At 32.1% G+C, this 23,198-nt stretch overlaps 2 protein-coding genes across 2 annotated transcripts in view; one reads left to right on the top strand and one right to left on the bottom strand.

Annotated features, from left to right (window-relative positions):
• LOC144256203 (bifunctional 3'-5' exonuclease/ATP-dependent helicase WRN-like) overlaps positions 1–22,586 on the bottom strand; it is a 41,886-nt gene extending 19,300 nt beyond the window's left edge. Inside the window, exons 1-12 of the mRNA XM_077801272.1 lie at positions 22,442–22,586; positions 21,823–21,971; positions 20,989–21,138; positions 19,544–19,613; positions 19,401–19,435; positions 16,829–16,909; positions 15,790–15,928; positions 13,040–13,115; positions 8,103–8,170; positions 7,717–7,825; positions 5,879–5,947; positions 763–845 (exon numbers count right to left, since the gene is read on the bottom strand). Coding sequence (XP_077657398.1) covers positions 763–845; positions 5,879–5,947; positions 7,717–7,825; positions 8,103–8,170; positions 13,040–13,115; positions 15,790–15,928; positions 16,829–16,909; positions 19,401–19,435; positions 19,544–19,613; positions 20,989–21,138; positions 21,823–21,971; positions 22,442–22,586 — 1,174 coding nt within the window. The remainder of the gene's footprint in view (positions 1–762; positions 846–5,878; positions 5,948–7,716; positions 7,826–8,102; positions 8,171–13,039; positions 13,116–15,789; positions 15,929–16,828; positions 16,910–19,400; positions 19,436–19,543; positions 19,614–20,988; positions 21,139–21,822; positions 21,972–22,441) is intronic.
• Positions 13,853–14,096, top strand: LOC144256264 (centromere protein W-like). The gene is made up of 2 exons (XM_077801370.1): positions 13,853–13,978; positions 14,019–14,096. The coding sequence occupies exons 1-2, from the start codon at positions 13,853–13,855 to the stop codon at positions 14,094–14,096; spliced, it is 204 nt and encodes a 67-aa protein (XP_077657496.1).
• Positions 22,587–23,198: the final 612 nt, after the last annotated feature.

Raw genomic sequence — 23,198 nt, 5'->3', positions numbered from 1 at the left:
CACTGCACCCAGGCAAAAACAATTTTTTAAATATTTTTTAATCTGTAGATGGACACAGTTCCTTTATTCTATTTATTTATTTTTATGTGGTGCTAAAGATTGAAACCCAGTGCCTCACACTTGCTAAGCAAGCACTCTACCACTAAGCTACAACCGCAGCCTCCAAAAGTTTTAAGTATAAAACAAAAAATGGCATCAGGTTTTGATTAATTCTATATTTACATTTCCTAGTAAATGAGCTCTGACTTAGAATATCAAGGTTTTAGGTTTAATTGTTCTGTAATCAGTCATACTCATTTATAATTAAATATAATTTCCAACTTTGGCTACTCATAAAAATCACCTATGAACAGCTAGAGGTGCCAGGCCCCATCCTAGGCCTGTTAGATCAGAATGTGAAAAAAGGTAAATCATAATTTCAGAGAATCTAGTATTCCACATTCATTCATTCAATGGTACATTTCAGTAACATTTCAAGCAACACACTCAGGGAATATAAACAAACAAGAATGGTATTTTTCACTCAAAAAGTTTGTAGTCTCTTGTAAAAGCAAAACAGATACATAAATAGACAGTTATAAAACAGGGACCCAATTTCTATGGCAAAAAGAATTACAATGTTCTAAGGGATAAGACAAGAAAAACACCAAGTTAGAGAATCAGAGATTCCTTGGAGGAAATATTTGAAATCCAGTACCCACAGGTTTTACTTCAATGGGTAACAATTCAGGAAGTATTTACAAAGATCTATTTGTCACTTACCAATATTTGCCTCAAGTTGCCGGAGTAGGTCCAAATTACCTAAACAGAATTCTGGAGTCATGTATACAATCTGATATTTGCCTCTAAAAACAAACAAACAAACAAATAAATAAAAAACAGAAAAGGAAACATACAATAAAGAAAATAACCACCTCAATAAGTTATACTTGAAATCAAAATACCTAATAGATTTTTAACACTATATTATGTCACTTATGAAAAACTACATGAATGCTATTCATGTGAGGATATATGATATACATTAATTCTTTGATTTCTATTCAACATATCAAAATAAAATGTGTCAAAACTCTTATCACAGACTATTTAGTACTAAGATGACATTAAAAGCCAGATCCTGATTTCCAGCATTCGAGTCTCCAAATTAAAGTGTTCCAATTAAATGATCAAGCCTTAATAAACTTTCACACTGTAATCCCAGCCACATACCACCCCCTTCTCTGAGAACTACAGCCCAGTATCCTTGCTCTCCTATGATTAAATCCTCAGTCTTCATGTTTACTCTATGTATTATGCTTTCTTGTTTAAACCTTATTGGGCATTGGAAAGACACTGTATCGAAGCCAAGCCAAAAGGTTTCTATCTTGGAATCTGGAGTTCTGATCAAGAAACAACCAGCCAGGTGAGGTAGCACACACCAGTACATAATCCCAGCAGCTCAGGAGGCCGAGGCAGGAGGATTGCAAATTCAAAGTTAGCCTCAGCAAAATGGAGGCACTAAGCAATTCAGTGAAACCCTGTCTCTTAATAAAATATAAATAGGGCTGGGGATGTGGCTCTGTGGCCAAGTGCCCTTGAGTTCAATCCCTAGTACCCTCTCCCACCCAAAAAGGAAAGAAATAACTAGTCACTGCAATTGTAAAAAGAAGAGAGTTGCAGAGCAGCCATTTTCTATTTTGTAACAAGACAAGTTGAGAATACTTAAACTCTTCAGAAAGAAAAATGATGAGGACACATATGCAAATAAAAAGAAAGCCCTTCTGTATTTTCCATACCAAATTATAGTCGTCCTAAGTGGGGCTGGCTAATTTCTTTTTAGCTGGATCCATATGAGACATTATCCCTAATATAAAACTCAATATTTGCTTACACTAGTTGCACTTAATTTCTTTTTCTAGGCAGAAAGGATCATAATAAGACTATGTTTGTAATGAAGGCTAGGTCTTAAGCAAAATATTTCTAGAATGTTTTCCCCATTCCAGCAAGTGAAGCCAGAGATGGAGTTCAATAAAATAAAACTTATTCTACATAAAAATAACTTTACAATATTTAATTCATTCATCCAACAAGTATTTGAGTGTCTATTCCAGGCTAGGCATTGCACTTTCATTAGGAACACAACAAATATCTTTACTTTCATGAAATTAATATAGTATTCTAATTAGCATAAGACACAATAGAAATAACAAGCTCTAATATCATACTGCCCAGGTTTGAATTGTAGTTCTATTTCTTTTTTTTTAAATTTTTTATTTTTTAGTTGTAGGTAGACGCAATATCTTTATTTGATTTATTTATTTATTTTTAGGTGGCACTGAGGATCAAATCCAGTGTCTCACATATGCATGGCAGGTGCTCTACCACTGAGCCACAATCTCAGCCCCTGCAGTTCTATTTCTTACAAACTGAGTGATCTTTAGCAGGTTAGCTTTAGTTTGCCCCAGTTTTTTCAGTATAAAAGAGTAAAAATAATTATCAAGATAGCTAATTCTTTAGATCTCTAGATTCAAGGTAAAATAAAACATAAAAATCCCAGCAGGTATTTTGGTTGAAAAGGTGATGTTGAAATACTTAGGGAATTATAAAGAACCCAGAATACCCACAAAAACTTTGAAGGAAAAGAACAAAACTGGAGGGACTGGGGCTGGGGATGTGGCTCAAGCGGTAGTGCACTGGCCTGGCATGTGTGCGGCCCGGGTTCGATCCTCAGCACCACATACAAACAAAGATGTTGTGTGCGCCTAAAACTAAAAAATAAATATTAAAATTCTCTCTCCCTCCCTCTCCCTCTCTTTAAAAAAAAAAAAACTGGAGGGACTTGCACAACCTGATTTCAATGTAATGAAATAATCTAAACAATCATCAAGACAAAATAGATTTACAAAACAAAGAATAGAACAGCAACAGACCCACATGTATGTACTCAACCTATTTTTGATGCAGGTGCAAAGTCAATTAGTAAAGAAAGGATAGTCTTTTCAAGAAGTAGACTAGAACAATTGGATATACTTGTGTGAAAAATAAACTGCAATCAATACTTCATACAATATTCAAAAATTACTAAAATATAGATCACACATCTAAATGTGAAATTTAAAACTATAAAACTTTTAGGAGAAACATAAAATATTTGTGACCCTAGACTAAGCAAAGATTTCTTGGATGAAACACTAAAAGTAAATTCCATAAAAAGACTAAATTGACAAACTGGACTTTATCAAAATGTAAAATTGCAGCTATTCAAAAGAACTGTGAAGACAATGAAGAAAAGTCATAAACTGGGGGTATGTGTATGCAAAATATAAACAAAATAAAGGATAATAAAGGATCTGAATACAGAATATATAAATGACTATCAAAACTCAATAAGAAAAGCAGAGTGAAACAATAAAATTGACTAAATTATGTTGTGTACATGAATATATAACAATGGATTCCTCCAATATGTATAATTATAATGCACCAATAAAATAAGAAAAAATAAGAATGGGCAAAAAGAATGATTAGATGTTTTCCCTAAGAAGACATACAAGTAGATATGAAAGAATGCATAATTAGTCATTAGGGAAAATCAAATTGAAAACACAATGAGATCCAATTAAAAGAGCTAAAATTAAAGACTGTAACATCAAGAAATGGTAAGGATAGGAGGCTGGATCTCTATGGTGGGAATATATTATGGTATACCAATCTCAAAAAGGTTGATAGTTTCTTAAAAAGTTAAACATAGATTTATGATATATTCCAGATCCACTCCTAAGCATATACATGAAATACTTACAATCACACTTTCATACAAAAATTTGCAAATAGGCCTGGGATGTGGCTCAAGCGGTATCACGCTCGCCTGACATGTGCGTGGCACTGGGTTTGATCCTCAGCACCACATACAAATAAAATAAAGATGTTGTGTCCACCAAAACTAAAAAATAAATATTAAAAAAATTTTTTCTCTCTCTCTCTCTCTAAAAAAAAAATGTAAATAAATGTTCATAATACCATTATTAGTTACAGCCAAAAAGCAGAAACAACCCAATGGCCATCAGTGATGAATGGATAAACAAAATGTGGAACGAGTATACAATAGAATATTATTTAGACATATAAAGAAATGAAGTACTGAAAATATTAAACTAAATTTAAAAAGCCAGGTACAAAAGACCACAAAACTCTATGAGTTCACTACACAAAATGTCCAGAACAGGCAAATTAAATAGAGACACAAGGTAGATTAGTAATTGGAATGAAGTAGAAAAGGAGACAATTGGAAGGAACTACATAATCAGTGTGTCAGTACCATTAGGGGTGCTAAAATGTTCTGGAAAGAGATATGAACACTAAAATCTACCAGACTTTAACAATGGTTAAAATGGCTAAATTTTATGTTATATGAACTTAATTTCAATTAGAAAAAAGAAAGTTTAAATACATATCTACCCCTCATCCCATCAGTTCATTCCTTGGTATATACCAATAAAATGAAAATATTTTATGTTCAAACAAAGACTGATGTACAAAAGTTCATAAGCTTTATTTGTAATAGCTCAAAAATGAAAACAATACAATTATCAACAGGTGATTGGAAAAACTACAATATATCCATATACTGTAATCTACTTGATTGTAATTAGCTATTAATAAATGTTAATGAATAAACAAATCTCAAAACAAATATGCTCTATTATTTAAACCAGACAAAAAAGAGCATATAATACATGGATGATTCTGTTTACATACAATTTTAAAGAAAATGCAAACTAGTTAATAGTGACAGTAGATCAACAGTTACTTGATGACTAGGGTGGGAAAGGCAGAGACAGGAAGAAAGGTACGGTATGAGTAAACTTTGCATGTAATGGATATGTTCATTATATGGACTATGATGATGATTTTTCTAGGTATATGTATACATCAAAACTTATTTAGTTATATATTTTTCAATAGGTAAAAGTTATTATATATGAATTATATCTCAATAAAAGGAATAAAAATGTTTTTAAAAACAAAACAGATGTTCACAAATGACTATTATAATAATGTTTTAATTAGCTTTATTATTCATAGCCCAAAAGCAGAAATAGCTTAGATATCCATCAATGAAGAAATGTAAAAACAAACTTTTTTATATAATGAAATATAACTCAGAAATTTTAAACAAACACTATTGCCACATGCAACAACATAAAGGAAATCACAAGAAGATTATGCTGAATGAAAAAAAATCTTACACAAAAGAGTTCATATTGTCTGATTCCAATTACATGAAACTCAAAGAAGACAAAATTAAACTGTGGTAGGAAAATTACAACAGTGCTTTGCCTCAGGATATAAGATTGGAAGATAGACTAGGAAGGGACATGAAGAAATCTTCCGAAATAACAGTAATATTCAATTATCTTGATGGGGTTTGGGTTACTCAGTAAATATACATATGTAAATTCATATATTAAAAATACATGCACGTTTTTGTGAATAACTGAAATGATATTCTTCTTAGAAATGAATCATGATAGAAATGGTGGGACAAGAGACCCAGAGTACAGTCCCTTCTCAGCCACAAATTAATTGAGTGGTTTTTGGGAAATGATTTACCTCTGGGCCTCAATTTTCTCATCAATAAAATGAAACAAATCTAGATATTCTCCAAATTCTCTTTCAAAATCAAAATTTTATAATTCAATGCTAACCTAAGAACTAAAAATAATAGATATCTTAAGTTTTGAAGATTTTTAAATTAATAATTCTCAAATAAACTATAAAAAGAAAGCATGTTTAAAATCATGGCCATTTTATTCATGGATTCAGTAAATTTTTTGCGTGTACAAAATTCTCCCACACAGACAACTGACCACATGAAATCATATAAATTACTCACAATTTAACATCTTCGAGAACATTTTTTGATTGTGCTGATCCAAGAAAACAGGATGGAACTTTGGACATTCTATGAGAAGAAAGAAAAATATTCTAGATCAATGTCTATAGTACAAATATTAACATCATTCTTAATTGAGAAGGAATAAAAAACATGATAATGTGTTACTCCTTGTCTTTGAAATCTCACTTTTTGTGGTGAACTAAATTAATACAACCACTATGGAAATCAGAATAGAGGCTCCTCAAAAGACTAGGCATGGAATCACCATATGACCCAGCTATACTACTCCTCAGCATTTAATTCTTTAGGAATTAAAGTCATCATACTACAGTGATATAAACATACCCATGTTTATAGCAGGCAATTCACAGTAGCCAAATTGTGGAACCAGCCTAGGTGTCCATCAATAGACGAATAGATAAAGAAAATGTGGCATACATACAAATGGAGTTTCATTAAACCATAAAGAAAAATGAACTTATGTCATTTGCAGGAAAATGAATAGAAATAAAGACCATTATGTCAAGGGTCATATGCTTTCTTTCAAATGTAGAAACTACAGAAGAAAAAGGAAAAGAAAGGTGGGGGCAGATCTCATGAAATCAGAATAAAGATCAGTAGGGGAAAAGGACAGGGTTGGGAGGAGAAGAGTGAGGGGAGACGTGCTACGGAGTGATATTGGGCAAATCATATTGTTATATTGTGTGCATGTACAAATATGTGACAAATCTCATCATTATGACAACTATAATGCATCAATAAAAATGTGGAAAAAGAGACATATTAAGCTTTTTAAAACTTAAAAACCAAAGAGAAATTCTCTTTTTATATCTCACTAACTTGATACATTTTTTCAAGTAGTTGTTAAAGAGTCTTTAAAAAAGATTTGAAAGCTCAGGTTGAAGAAGTTGGAAAGGTTTTCACAGATTAAAAAATATACTTTTACATATATACTTCATACCAAGCTAAAGAATATGAGTAACAGAGCTGGGGTTGTGACTCAGAGGTAGAACGCTCGCCTAGTGGGTGCAAGTCCCTGGGTTCAATCCTCAGCACCACATAAAAATAAATAAATAAAAACAAAGGTATTGTATACAACTAAAAGAAATAAATGTTTTTTAAAACAAGAATATGGAGGGGGCAGGGGATTAGCAAGTATGGTGGAATGTGATAGACATCATTATCCAAAATACATATATGAAGACACGAATTAGGTGTCAACATACCTTATATACAAACAGAGATATGAAAAATTGTGATATATATGTGTAATAAGAATTGTAATGCATTCCACTGTCATTTTTTAAATCAATAAAAAAGAAAAAATAAATTAAAAAATAAAAATAAAAATAGGTGGTGTTCCAAATGGATAAGTGCCCACATCAGTAATCTTCCAGAATTAGCTTATCCATCCTGGATTTGATTTTCTGAATAGAATCCAAATATCAATAGCATCAATAAGCAGACTTGAAAATTCAATAAAAACATACTATTGTTTAAAAAAAAAGAATATGGGTAACAGAACTAGAAGAGAATTTTGAAACAGTCAATATAAACTGGCATAATATAATAATGCTTTTTCAGAAAATTTTCGCAAGGCCACCTGATAGCCTTGAATTACAGAGAACTCAATACAGAAAATCAAGGTTGGACATGTAGCACAGTGGTGGTGGAGCCTTAAAAAAAAAAAAAAAAGATAAGCCCTTCCTCCAAAGTGTCATTTACTTTTAGAAAAGCATTAGTGTGAACTAAATTTTAACATACATGATACATCAGATATTCCGCTCATAGAATAAAAGAAGAGGGAAAGATGTGGCAATGCAAACACTACTTACTCCAGCTGGAGCACTTGGTCTTCCATCAAAGAAATAAGAGGTGAAATGACAATGCCAATCTTGCCTATATAAACAGGTGGGTACTGGAAACACAAACTTTTTCCATATCCTTAAAATTAAAAAAAATATACTCATAGAAAAAAAATTAATCCTTGATATTTTAATCTTCTTCTTAAAACACACTTGCATAGCTGAATGATCATATTAACATTTCATCTTCTTCAAAGATAATTCATGCATAAATTTGTGCATTCATACCCTATATCAAGTCTTACATATTTTATAGCAATTCTATTTGTATTTTGAGAATTTAATGAGAAATTAAACATTTTTAAATCTCAAGTTTTATTTTTCAAAAGACAGGTTACTTGCTTAGTATAGCTTACCAGTTGCCATGACAACAACATTATCTCTTCTTTCTTCCAATACAGAATAAAGAACTTTCCACTGAACCCTTGAAGGTAAAAAGCATAAAGCTATTTTATTAATAAGATGACACTTAATGGATAAAGTTAAAACCTATTTAATCTTTTTACTTCTGTTAAAGAATTTCTTTTATACTTTTGAGCTTCATGTACAAATATGTTCATAACCTAGATCTTTAAAACAAAGAACTTCATTTGATCAACTTCCTATTCAGGTTGACTGAAAAACTAGGAGTTTCCATTTGGTATATGTATTCAATGTTGTTACATATATACAAAACATAAAATGAATTTCAAGCTTTATACTAGATATTCAAAAGAACAATGCTTTAAACAAAAGAAATGTTTAGGTTTAAAATGAAAGATCTTTGAGACCATATATTATGCCACAAAGGAACTCTTAGCAAATATAAAAAAAGTCAAGATACTACCCTGCATTCTATCAGATCATAATGGAATGAAATTAAAATTAATGATAAATTAAAAAATAAAAGCTATTCCAACACCTGGAGATTAAATAATATGCTACTGAATGAATAATGGGTTGCAAAAGACATCAAGGAGGAGATTAAAAAATTCTTAGAGGTGAATGAGAACACAGATACAACATATCAAAATCTCTGGGACACTACAAAGGCAGTTCTAAGAGGAAACCTCACTGCCTGGAGATCATTCCTTAAACAAAGAAAAAGTCAACAAATAAATGACTTAACATTACATCTCAACGCCCTAGAAAAAGAAGAACAAATAAACATTCAAAGCAGTAGAAGACAGGAAATAATTAAAATTAGAGCCTTGAATTACAAGCTACAGAGAAAAAATAAATAAAATTAGAGCAGAAATCAATGAAATTGAAACAGAAAAAACTGAAAAAATTAACAAAATAAAAAGTTGGTTCTTTGAAAAAATAAATAAAACTGACAATCCCTTAGCCATGCTAACGAAGAGAAGAAGAGAGAAAACTCAAATCACTAACATACGTGATGAAAAAGGAAATATCACAACAGACACTACAAAAATACAAAAGATAATGAGAGATTATTTTTGAAAACTTGTACTCCAATAAAATACACAATATTGAAGGCATCGACAAATTTCTAGTCATATGATTTGCCCAAATTAAATCAGGATGATATACACAATTTAAACAGATTAATTTCAAGCAATGAAATACAAGACACCATCAGAAGCCTACCAACCAAGAAAAGCCCAAGACCAGATGGATACACAGCCAAGTTCCTCAAGACCTTTAAAGTAGAACTAATACCAATACTCCTCAATTTATTTCAGGAAATCGAAAAAGAGGGAGCACTTCCAAAATCATTCTATGAAGCCAATATCACCCTGATTCCAAAACCAGACAAAGACACACACACACACACAAAAAAACTTCAGACCAATCTCTAATGAACGTAAATGCAAAAATTCTCAATAAAATTCTGACAAATCAAATACTAAAACATATCAAAAAGATAGTACACCACAATCAAGTGGGGTTCATCCCAGGGATGCAAGTTTGGTTCCACATGTGCAAATCAATAAATGTAATTTATCACATCAATAAACTTAAAAGATAAGAATCATATGATCATCTCAATAGATGCAGAAAAAGCATTCAGCAAATTACAGCACCCCTTCATGTTCAAAACACTAGAAAAACTAAAGATAACAGGAACATATCTCAACATCATAAAAGCTATCTACACTAAGCCCCAGGCCAACATCATTCTAAATGGAGAAAAATTGAAAGCATTCCATCTAAAAACTGGAACAAGACAGGGATGCCCACTTTCACCACTTCTATTTATCATAGTTCTTGAAACTCTAACCAGAGCAATCAGAAAGAAAAAAGAAATTAAAGAGATATGGACAGATATAAAAGAACTCAACTTAGCACTATCTGCCAACAATATGATTCTATACATAGAAGACCCCAAAAATTTCACCAGAAAACTTCTAGAACTAATAAATGACTTCAGCAAAGGAACAGGATACAAAATCAATACCCATAAATCAAAGGCATTTCTGTATGTTAGTGACAAATCCTCTGAAAGGGAAACAAGGAAAACTACCCCATTTACAACAGCCTAAATAAAATAAGATAAAATACTTGGAATCAACTTAATGAAACAGGTGAAAGATGCCTACAATGATAACTACAGAATGCTTAAGAAAGAAATTTTAAAAGACCTTAGAAGATGAAAAGATCTACCTTGTTCTTGGATAGGCAGACTTAATATTGTCAAAACGACCACACTACCAAAAGCATTATACAGATTTAATACAATTCCAATCAAAATCCCATTGACATTCCTCATAGATAGAAAAATCAGTTATGAAACTCATCTGGAAAAACCAGAATAGCTAAAGCATCCTTAGCAAGAAGAATGAAGCAAGTAGCATCACTATGCAAGACATTAAACTATATGACTATATACAGAGAAATAGTAACAAAAACAACATGGTATTGGCAGCAAAACAGACTTGTAGACCAATGGTACAGAATAGAGGTCACAGAGACTAACCCACATAATTACAATTATATTAGGCAAAAATGCCAAAAATGTACATTTTAGAAAAGATAATCTCTTCAACAAATGGTGCTGGGAAAACTGGAAATCCATAGGGAACAAAATGAAATTATCTATCTCTCACCATGCACAAAATTAGCCCTATCTCTCACATGCACAAAATTCAACTCAAAGTTTAATTCCCAAAGACCTAGGAATTAAACTAAAGATACTGCATCTATTAGAAAAAGTAGACCCAAATCTCCATCATGTTGGATTAGGCCCCAACCTCCTTAATAAGAATCCTATATCAAGAATCAATAAATGGGATGAATTCAAACTAAAAAGCTTCTTCTCCGCAAAAGAAACAGTGAGGTGAATAGAGAGCCTACAAAATAGGAGCAAATTTTTACCCCTCACACACCAGATAGAGCTCTAATCTCTAGGATATATAAAGAACTCAAAAATCAACTCAAAAAAACACCAAAATAACCAAATAACCCAATCAATAAATGGGCCAAGGAACTGAACAGACACCTCTCAGAAGAAGACATACAATCAGTCAACAAATATATGAAAAAGTGTTCAACATCCCTAGGAAATAGAGAAATGCAAATCAAAACTACTCTAAGATTTCATCTGGCTTAGTCAGAATGGCAGCTATTAAGAATGCAAACAATAAGTGTTGGTGAGGATGTGGGGGGGAAAGGCACACTCATACATTGCTGGTGGGACTGCAAACTGGTGCAGCCAATATGGAAAACTTGAAATGGAACCACCATTTGACCCAGCTATCCTTCTCCTCAGTCAATACCCAAAGGACTTAAAAACAGCATACATACTACAGGAACACAGCCACATCAATGTTTATAGCAGCACAATTCACAGTAGCTAACCTATAGAACCAACCTAGATGCCCTTCAGTAGATGAATGGATAAAGAAAATGTGGTATATGTACACAATGGAATATTATTCAGCAATAAAAGAGAATAAAATCATGACATTTGCAGGTAAATGGATGGAGATGGAGAATACAATGCTAAGTAAAGTTAGCTAATCCCAAAAAACAATGCCAAATGTTTTCTCTGATTTAAGGCTGCTGATTCATAATGGAGGTGGGGGGCACAGCATGGGAGGATTAGATGATAAGACACAGGGGAAAGGGGGAGGGAGGTGAAGAGAAGGGGAATGGCAATAGGAAACACAGTGGAATGGGATGGACATCATTACCCTAAGTACATGAATGAAGACATGAATGGTTTGACTGTACTTTGTGTACAATCAGAGATATGAAAAATTGTGCTCTATATGTGTAATAGAAATTGTAATGCATTCTGGAGTCATATATAACAAATTAAAATTTTAAAAAATGAAAAAAAATAACAGAACTTTGTGGTGATAATGTTCTATATCTTGATGAAGACTTAGGTTATATAGATGTGTGTGTATACACTTGAGATTTGCAAACATATATTTAAGGTTTGTACTCTTCCTTATATGCAAATTTTATACCAAAAACTGTAGTAATGGATGGATAGAGATATGTATAAATGGATGTGATAAAACAAGTAAAATAAAGTGTTAATAATAGAATGTAGGTGGTGAATATGCCCAAGTCCACAGCAGTAGTAGTAGTATTAATCCTTTCAACTTGTTGTATTTTAGAAATTTTTCTTAATAAAATGTCAAAGTAAAATCAATTGGAAAGGTGATCCTCTGCTATGCTGATAATGACCTATTCTTACCTAAGTGCTGGTTACACAGGGTGCTCAGTTCATCAAAATTCATTGATCTGTATCATATGTATATTTTTCTGTATGTAGGATATATTTACATAAAAATATCTTAAAACAGAAAACAATGCTTCAATATATTCTTCTGCAAGTTCGAAAAGCTGGAAAACAGTCTACATTCTTAACAGTTTTATTCAAATTTACTTCTTGTTCTTCTCACTTTTATTCATCCTTTTTATGTATAAATGTGACTGTTAGATGTGAATACATTTGAGTATATTAAAACAGATAAAATTACTACTATTCTTTAAACTATTACCTTATGAACTTCTTAGCATACAATGGAAAATATGATGCACAAAAAAAGCACATAGATACTTAATGGAAAAAAATCAGCATTAAATAAAAATTCATTTTTAATATATTTAAGCTAGTTTCTAAACAGAAGCATTCAATTAAAATGAAAATCATTTTTCCTTACTGATAAAAACAATTTTCAGAAATAATTTTATAGTCACACATAAGAAATACAGTGTGGCATGCATGTTTGCAGAGAAGTTGTATACTACTGTTAAAAAATGGGGTTGTTTACCTTTTGGTTCTTAGTGAAGAAAATACTAAGTATTTTATTTAATTAACTGAAATTATACTCACGGTTTAAAATTGTTATGGCCAAAGTAGGTCTTGAGGCAAACAATATGCTTTTCATTGGGTTCTGGCAATAAAAGATCTTAAAATAAAACAAAATAGGCATTTCTGTTCAAATAGAAATACACTAAATAAGAGGAGGAAGGAGTTTATTTCATTGGCTTGTTTTAAAGAATAAATATAGTGGTAGGTTTCAGAGGTTACTGTTTTAATTCCAACTTAATTTGGTTCTCAGAGTATAAGTAATGACTTCAGGTAAATACCTTGATTTTACTAAATTATTAAAATTTTGTTGTGGTTCAGACTTTACCAGCACTGCAAAAAACTAATGTTTTGGAAATCCGCTAAGTTTTTAAGATCTAACATCTGGAATCCCCCATAATAAGCAAAATAACAATCCATAATTCATAATTTATAGAGAGAAAACCAAATATATTTGGACAAATTATAAGAAAACAAAGAGGAAAACATCTATCAACATATTCATATATACTTTCCACCTATAAAATGGCTTTAAAATCTTCATTTGTCAATGATGAAGTCTGGGTTTAGTAAGAGTGCTACTTGATGAGAATAACCCAAACTTTCCATAATATGCTTCTTTGCACTGACACAGAAAGTTCATTTAATAAATTCTTTGTTAACATACAGGCTCAAAATGAGTCCAGAGTTGGCGGCGGATTCAAATGGCCGAATGCAGTCTACGCAGGGGACCCAGGAGCGTTAGAGCGTTGGGTTCTCCTTCCCTCCTCAGTGTCGGTGCTGGAGCAGACATCCAGAGCATCTGGCAGCTGAGGAGGCTGGTGCCCCAGCGGGAGAATGGCGCTTTCGACCAGGGTCTCCCAGAGGAAGCAGATCAAGCGGAAGGCTCCCAGAGGCTTTCTCCAGGGCGTCTTCAAACAACGGAAGCCTCCCCTTCGTCTGGAGTCGCGTGGAGATTTACTGGTTCATTTGAACCGTTTACTCTTTGTTCATCGGTTAGCAGAAGAGTCCAGGGCAAATGCCTGTGAGAATAAAGGTGGAGTCATTAACAAGGATCACGTACTGGCTGCAGCAAAGGTAATTCTAAAGAAGAGCAGAGGTTAAAAGTCAAGGAACGTGTTCTTGAAAATTATATGATATGCTGTTTTAGGTGGTAACAAGTCATTAACATGTTTTTTATTTTGGATTTATTCTGTGGGTTATTAAAATATTGGCTAGATGAGGAATGTCTTAATTTTTTTGCTGGCATTGAAATATCTCAAACACAAAAGACTATTTTACATTTTTTAAAAATCTATTTTAAGAGAACTCTAGTTCTTTTTACTTGTTTTGTTCTTATAAATGTTTTAAATATCAAACATGAAATCTGAATGTTTTAAATGGCTTGAAGAGATGTACTTTATACAATTAAGTTTATATATTTAGATTTAACCACAGCTGTGCAACAAATTTAATTTCTACAGAAGGACAATATGGAATCAGATCTAGGTACATTTTAAATGTGTTCCCCCCCCACACAGTGCTTTCACAAAGCAATACAATCTACTTTTTTGTTATGTCAATAGTAACAATATAATTATCTGAAAGATTGTAAACATCACTTGGGTTTTTTCAAAACACATCTCCTTCTCCAAACCAAAAAATACAAATTCTAGATCAAATTGAGTTATTTTCTTCAAATTGTGTGGATTTAGTAGGTGGGATATTTTCTCCCCTAAAATCATTTAGAAGTTTATTGCATATATCCAATAGTGGTTGTTGTTATTGTTGTTGTTGTTATTATTATTATTTAACTTTTTGAGCTCATTATAGATTCCAACTTGAAGCTACAAAGGTAGTACAAAGAGGACCCATGTATTCTATACACAATAGAATATTGTATATCACAACCAGGAATTTTTTTTACAAGTAGTGTGTTTATAAGTTATACACCATTTATCATGTGTAGATTCATATAACTACTACCATAATCAATATATAGAAATATATCATTACCACAAAATCTTCCTGATGCTGTTCTTTTATAGTTACACCTGGCCCACAATGTCTTCCACCCTGGCAAACATCCCTAACTCCTGGCAAGTACTAACTGTTCTCTATCTCTGCAATTTTGTAGTTTTGAGACTGTCATATAAATGAAATTACATAAGATATGATCTTTGGAGAGTTTTTTTTTTTAAACTCAGTATAGTGATTCATTCAAGTTGTCACGTTTTGGTGGTTCCTCTGTGTTCCCAAGTGATTTTTTCATGGTGTGAGTTTATCACAATTTAACTGTTTACTTATTGATCGGTATTCTGTCCCCCCACCTCAGGTTTTGGGCTTTTAAAAATAAAATTGTTATGAACAACAAAAAAAATAAATAAAAATAAGTCCATTTTGTTCCTTTATATTGTCCTACTTATTTAAATAATAAGATCTTGAAGAATAATGCTACGTATCCATACATGTCACTCACAAAGATCTTTAATATAAGTAATTGGCAAATGATTTTGACCATCATTAAGATCCAGAAAAAATATATAATTCAGTATGAAAAAAGTAAATATATAATTCACCACATCCACTGAATGACACAACACTTCTATTACACATTTTTATAAATAGTAAGACTCTGCTTTATGGAGACAAGAGTACTAAGGAATTTCATAGCAAGTTTAAAGGAACTAATAATTATATGTCACAAAGTCCCTGACCTCCAGAACACATGTACTCTAAATTAAAGACAGTGGTGCGGATCAAGAGACTTAAGTAAAACACACTTTGGTGCTTACCCTCATCTTCTTCTTCCTCTTCAATAGCTTCATTTTTATCATCATCTTCTTCTTCAGTAGAAAGTCTCAGATTTCTTTCCATTTCTAAGCATTTAGAATGAATTGGTTCTACCATGCCACTATTTAGATCTTCTAAAGACTGAAAGTTTAAAAGAAAATTTAAAAGCAAAACCACTGTCAGTATCAAATCTTTTTCATCAAGCACAAAGAAGTATTATTAATAGAGCCTACGATTTTGTTCAAAGCTGGCAGATGTGCAAGCAATACCACAAAAGAACATGTGTGCTCCTCTATAAGTATGTGCTTAAGAGTGGTTTCCAAGGCACAAGGCCAAAGATGGAATACATCCAGCATAAACAAGGTTCATTAATAGCATACAATAAACTGCCCCTGGGGAAATCTATCATAAATTTTGAATTTGGATAATTTTAAACATTTTTTTCTTTCTTGTATTTAAATGTTTGCAATTCCAAATTGATAAATATAGATTCCAATGCTATTTTTGTAATAAGTTTCTCTATATCATGTCAGTCATTCTTACTGAATAAGGATAAGATTTAAACCGTAAGCAAACAATGAAAATGTTTTTGCAATTATTGAAACAAAAAACAAGATGGAAATAATTTTAGGAAAGAATATTATGTATGTGAAAAAAATTATTTGGCTTTATTCTGGTTCCACAATATTAGGATTACCTATTTCAAAATTATTTCACCTATGAAGCTTTTTACAAAGAAGTGATATGGAAGATTTCATGAAACCATTAAAACTTCCATTTATTATTATTTTTTATAATTTTAACTAAAGGACTTTATTTATAGACCATATAAACATACACAGAAGTATGAATTGAAAATCACTAAATCTGTTCTTGGCTTGTATGGTTTTTTAGCCCTGTGAAGAGTTTCTTGTACTTAGAATGTTACATAATTGGTAGCAACTTCATTACTGTGGAAACTGGTTTAGAATCAGATAATAGTTTACTTAATTCAGTGTCCTTTAGAAAGAATAGGTAACGTTTCCAAAATTTTAAACATACCTTAAGCATCTCCATTTCTAAATCTTCATCACTTTCAATTAAGTAAGATGAATCTTTTTCATTATCAGTGGGAGACAAATGCTTTAAAAGAAAGTATTTCAAACATTAATTTCCAGTATAATCGATCTATATCCTCTTTCCTACAAAATAAAGTTTCCATATGCTAGATAACTGCAGATATCTTCCTCTTCTCTATTCAACAAATGTATTAAAAAGGGGAGAAGGTGGGCTGGGGTTGTGGCTCAGTGGTAGAACACTCACCTAGCACGTGCAAGGCCCTGCCTTGGGTTCAATTCTCAGCACCACATAAAAAAGTGTAAACAAAATAAAGGTATTGTATTCAACTACAACTAAAAAAATAAATATCTAAAAAAAGGGAGAGGAAGAAGGATAAATGAATAAAAGGAAAAAAAAGAAATAGAGCAAGATAGACAAGTTAGATAAACATACATAAAATAAAATTCCTGCTCTAAATAAGAGTACAAAGTTCAACTGTGGTTACACAACATCAAACTGTGTCTCCCAAACATTTTAAGTACAAGAAACTCTTCACAGGGCTAAAAAACCATATAAGCCAAGAATAGTAATTATTCTTTTATTAAATCTACTGATTTTTTAAAAAAGATACAAAATCTGGGGCTGGGGTTGTAGCTCAGCGGTAGAGCGCTCACCTAGCACGTGCGAAACTCTGGGTTGGAGCCTCTGCACCACAAAAAATAAATAAAATAAAGGTATTGTGTTCAACTACAACTAAAAAGTAAAATATTAAAAAAAGGATATGAAAGCTAATATACTATGACTGTGGTATCTCTAAATAAATCAGTGATTTTCCAAGAAAATCTATATATGTTTGAAAAGGTGTTATTTACTTGGTCTGCTGCTGAAGTTTGGATATGAGGAATCTTTATAATAATTTGGCAATCCCAGTACATCAAGTGATCAAAAACTCACAAAAGAAATTTTAAAAAGCCGGGCGCACTTGTGCACACCTGTAATCCCAGTGGCTCAGGAGGCTGCGGCAGGAGGATTGTGATTTCAAAGGCAGCCTCAGCAAAAACAAGGCATTAAGCAACTCCATGAGAACTTGTCTCTAAATAAAATACAAAATAGGGCTGGAGATGTGACTCAGTGGTTGAGTGGCCCTGAGTTCAATCCCCAGGAAGAAAGAAAGAAAGAAAGAAAGAAAGAAAGAAAGAAAGAAAGGAAGGAAGGGAGGGAGGAAGAAGGAAGGGAGGGAGGAAGGAAGGAAAGAAGGAAGAGAATCTGCCTCCAAAATATTTAAGCTAGAAGTGGGATAAGTATAGCCTTAATTGACCTGCCAATTTTAAGCTTTAAAAAAAAAAAAAAAAAAAAAAAGGTCGTTAAAGGAAGTATTTTACTAGGAGATAAAAATTCTTTTACTTTTTAAAATGTGGTTCTGGGGACTGAACCCACTGCCTCACATGCACTAGGCAAGTGCTCTACCACTGAGCCAAAACCCTAGCCCTCTTTTACTTTTTAAATAAGGTCTTGAATAAATAATTGAAAAATTTGAATGAATGAATGAATAAGGGAAAATGCTAATAATTATACAATAAAAATTATAACTGGTTTAAAAATAGTCAAGAAATATTATCATAATTCTATATATGAAAAATATCACTTTAAAGTATATATCTAAAAATAAATGTTTAGAAAATTAAAGAGTAATACAGATGCTAGCAAAAAAATGGTTTTATTTTGAAATATAATGTTTTTTCATTCCTGTGTTTAAAATCTTCAATTGCTCTTGGGAGGAAACGTGAACTTCTTAACACAGCCTGTCTTCTTTCCCTTTTCTGCTTCTCCTATATTACCCCATTAGACTCAATATATTTCAATTGCTCACAACCAGCATGATATCTCTGATCTCTAACACTCTGCACCTGGCCTTTCCTGGGTCTACAACACTTCCCTTTCTCTTCAAGTAGCTAATGCCTGCTCATATTTAAGGTCTTGCCTAAAACATCACTCTCTAGGAAATATTATTGAATACCTCAAAATATGTTCATCATGTTTACACTCAAAAAGTTCTGGATTTCAAAGCCTTCCATATTTCAGATTAGAGAAGCTCAAGCTGTATTCAAAACTCTCTCTACAGCTGCATATTGTACTATTATCCACATTCCAAACATAGGGAAAGAGATATACCCCAGGTCACACGACTGGGATTCCACCACTGGTCTACATAACACAAAAGCATGCTCATCCACTCCACATAACTCTTTATGCAGTCACTGATCTATCACAACATCTAACAAGGGCACTGAAGTTGAGTGAAGAAACACAGCAGAAAGAATATGACAATTTAAACTAGAAAAATATAAAGCATCTTAAACATTTTAAAGCATTATACATATAAAGCATTTTAAATAGTTATAGCAAGGATGCATAATCTCTAGCCTGGAGGAAAGTTTTTTGCTTTGGTGATATTATCAAACCTACATGTCCCAATTCCAACAAAATTCCAATGCTACAAAACAAAAGTGATAAATGCTGCTCCACCACAAGTAACGTACCTAAAACTCTAATCTTTGATCTTGATAAATCTCACCTTCACATCAACACTGCTCAGACATTTGAGAAGTTCTAATATTGAAAAATACTTTTACAAATATCTGAATATTGGGGTTTTTGGGAAATAAATCTCACAAAAAAAAGAAAATTCACCTTTTATCTTTTTAGATCATAACATACCTTTATTTGGAGCAAACATATGCATAGCAATATCCAAAATTTCTAATTTTCGATAAATAATGAGACCAGCCTACAGGAAAACAGAAAAATAGGTGCAGGTTAAAGATAACCAAAATAAAGTTATACATCTCAGCTTTAGATAAATCCAAAAGTATGAACTCCAAAGCACCCAGAATACTGAATCTAACCCTACAATGGTACACAAATATCTTCATTTAATCACCATTCCATTTGTAAGAATGGAGAAAGTAACCTGCCTTGGCCTTAAAATATAAGTTTTCGTTTATTAACACTCAATATATGAGCAGGTATCATATGACTTATAAATACAATTTAACAAAATACATTATAGTGAGAGAATCTGCTTTGATTACAGATATCTACTTCCTTCCATTTCAATAAATTAGCTGAGAATGTTAGAGTATGAGCAGTTCTCCTTCTAAGAATGGTTAAGAGAAATAGTCAAGTAAAATGATTTTTCACAAATGAAGTTGCTACAAAACTTTTGATAGTTTGAAAAGTCTTAAAATTTTTTTTAAAGGAAAAGTATCACCCTATTACCCTGATAAGAAAAATCAAATTATTTTTCTGGTTACAAATTAAGCTTACATTCCTAAAAATAGATGCAAAATGGGAAACAATAAATTCATCAACAAATGAAAGTATGAATTAGGGAAAAAGAAATTAACTGTGGAACAAAATATATTCCTCATATTAAATACATATATACAAATAATGCTATCTGTAAAGATAAGCTGAGATTTGACTATATATAAACTTGTACTAATAAAAATATATCTAACAGAAGCAGCAAGTTAAATTTGGAGGCAATTTTTCTAAATTTTTGCCACAGTTTAAATATAAGAAATAAGGCCAGTTTCAATATAGAAAATGTCTTGCAACTATTCTTATTCTGAATTGCTATAAGCAATTATTGAATACATCACCATTTGTGCATTCCAAGCCTGAGCTCATTAGTCTTTCATGATTTCAGCAAGTTTCACATTTTTTCTATATACAAAATACACATTATTTTGGCTTCATGACAATGAAAATAACTAGTACTGAGCAATGTATTGACTGATACCTGCTAATTAATACCAAGACTTAAGTTTCAATTCATGAAAGCATTTTTTTTTTAGAGAGAGAGAGGAGGGAGAGAGAGAATGAGAGAGAATTTTTTTAATATTTATTTTTTAGTTTTCGGCGGACACAACATCCTTGTTTGTATGTGGTGCTGAGGATCGAACCCGGGCCGCACGCATGGCAGACAAGCACGCTACCGCCTGAGCCACATTCCCAGCCCATCAAAGCAGTTCTTGCTGCCAAACTGATATTAATAATCTTAGTAGAGTTTATGCCTCTTCCACAATAAAGTTATTCTAAAGTAATTTATGCTAAGGTTTAAAAAATACGTAACAACCTAAAAATCTTTAAGTAGGTACATAAGCATCAGTGGCTGCATATAGTTTCTGGTCCTCAGTGAGAGGAAAATTACTCCAATTGCTACAGCGGATTGATTTGTCTTTCAGAAGCTGTTTACCTAAGAGGTGTTTCACCAGACCATTGAGGCTCCAGGTCTCTATACATTTCAGCTAGAAGTAATAAGAAAGCAACATAGGAAAAATTACTTTCTTCTATTATCAGATATTCCTGAATACCACCACATGACCAGGCCACAAATAAACAACCCTCAGTAAATTTTCTGTCACTAAAAATCTCATTTGTAGTCTACAGTATAAGAATTTAACTCTGGAGTTTTGCCAATGTAGGTATTAAAATTATTGGACTTTACAAGTATTGTTCATGGGGGGGGAAGCCCAATAGTTTAGTATGCTTTCCACAGTCCAGCCAAATATGAGAATTTAATGACTTCATTAATAAAATATGTGAAATACAGGAAGTGGAATTAATGGTCAAACTTCCACTCAGAGAATTATATCACAATAGCTACTTTATATTCTCTCTTAAAAAAAATGTTATTGGTATAAATACTTTTTAAAAAAATTTAAAATAAATATTTAAATTTGCAATAGAAAATAAAGTCAAACAATACCAAGAATTGGGGATAAGAAAGACAGGAAACTTAAAGAAACTAAGTACTGCCAAAATGATGGATTAAAATTGAAGGTTTCATTATGGTACATTCACTCAGAACTTTTGTACTCATACAAAAACTGTACATATCTTAAATTATTTTTTAAAAAACAAGATAACATCCACAGAGAAAAACCACAGTATCGTCTTGTTTATGAAAATAATACACTTGTTATTTCTACCTTTTCATTGGCAACATGTGTCAACTCCACAAAACTCTTCAATTTGATGTCAAAGTCACGTAGAAGTTTCCACTGATCTCCTTCAATACCTACACCTGCCTTTTTAATTGCTTTATTTTCAAGCAACATTTTTAATCCCTGGGGAAAAACTATAACATTTTGTTATTTCCATAAGTTCTGTTAAGTATAATGGATTTATTCTCTATTTCTTACACATGCCATTTGTATTTTTAAATTGCTTATGTTAAGTTTAAATTCGGAAACACATTCACCTCAAGTATTTCTTTTCTTGCCTAAATCAAAAACTCCTGATTAATAAATGGTAAGAAAAAATGAGTGTGAGTACTCTGCTAGAACCAACAGTGTATTAGTGGTCATCCAGATCCTCTAAAGTTCATTTCTCTCTTCTTTAAAACAGAAAAAATATCAATGCTTCACAGGGTGCTATGAAAATTAAACAGGAATATGAGTGAATCAGATGGAAACTAAATAGTTAAATAAATGTAAGATGATGAAAGAAGTACCAGGTAATGAAAGAGTTTAATTTTACCGGGATAAAGTTAACATATTACAATTATCAGCAATATAAAAATGAAACAAAGAAAAAGAGATAACCAACCTGCCATTGATGAAATGTGAAACAAGTACCATTTACTTTCAGACACGCACAATTGAATTAGTGCAACTCTGCTTAGTTTCCCTTTACTGTATACTGGCAGCCATTCCATATCAAATCCTATCACATCTCCATCAGACAGATTCATGCTGGGGGGTGGGGGGTTTTGACCGGAAGAATAGTGTAAGTTAATTGCATTAAAATTTTAAACAATTGCAGAACTAAAGACATCATTTTAAAACTAAATGACAAACAAAATCTAAAAGACAAACCATATAATGGGAGAAGATATCTGTGATACATACAACTACTAGTTCATACTAGTAGTACTTATTTAAGTAGTTCTAGTACTAGTACTAGTACTACTACTAGTTCAGTGTTATATAAAATTACATATAAGAGGATGTGAGGGGGAAGGGAAAAAAAACAAGGGAGAGAAATGAATTACAGTAGATGTGGTAGAGAGAGAAGATGGGAGGGGAGGGGAGGGGAGGGGAGGGGGGATAGTAGAGGATAGGAAAGGTAGCAGAATACAACAGTCACTAGTATGGCAATATGTAAAACAGTGGATGAGTAACTGATGCAATTCTGCAATCTGTATATGGGGTAAAAATGGGAGTTCATAACCCACTTGAATCAAATGTATGAAATATGATATGTCAAGAGCTTTGTAATGTTTTGAACAACTAATAAAAAAACTAAGAAAAAAAAATTTTAAAGTGAATGGCAAACAACTTCTGTTTCTAAAACTAGTATCATG

This window comes from Urocitellus parryii, chromosome 7, assembly GCF_045843805.1.
Source record: "Urocitellus parryii isolate mUroPar1 chromosome 7, mUroPar1.hap1, whole genome shotgun sequence".
NCBI classification, from domain to species: domain Eukaryota; kingdom Metazoa; phylum Chordata; class Mammalia; order Rodentia; family Sciuridae; genus Urocitellus; species Urocitellus parryii.
The sequence above is the reverse complement of the archived record's forward strand: the minus strand, read 5'-3'. Positions and strand labels throughout refer to the sequence as shown.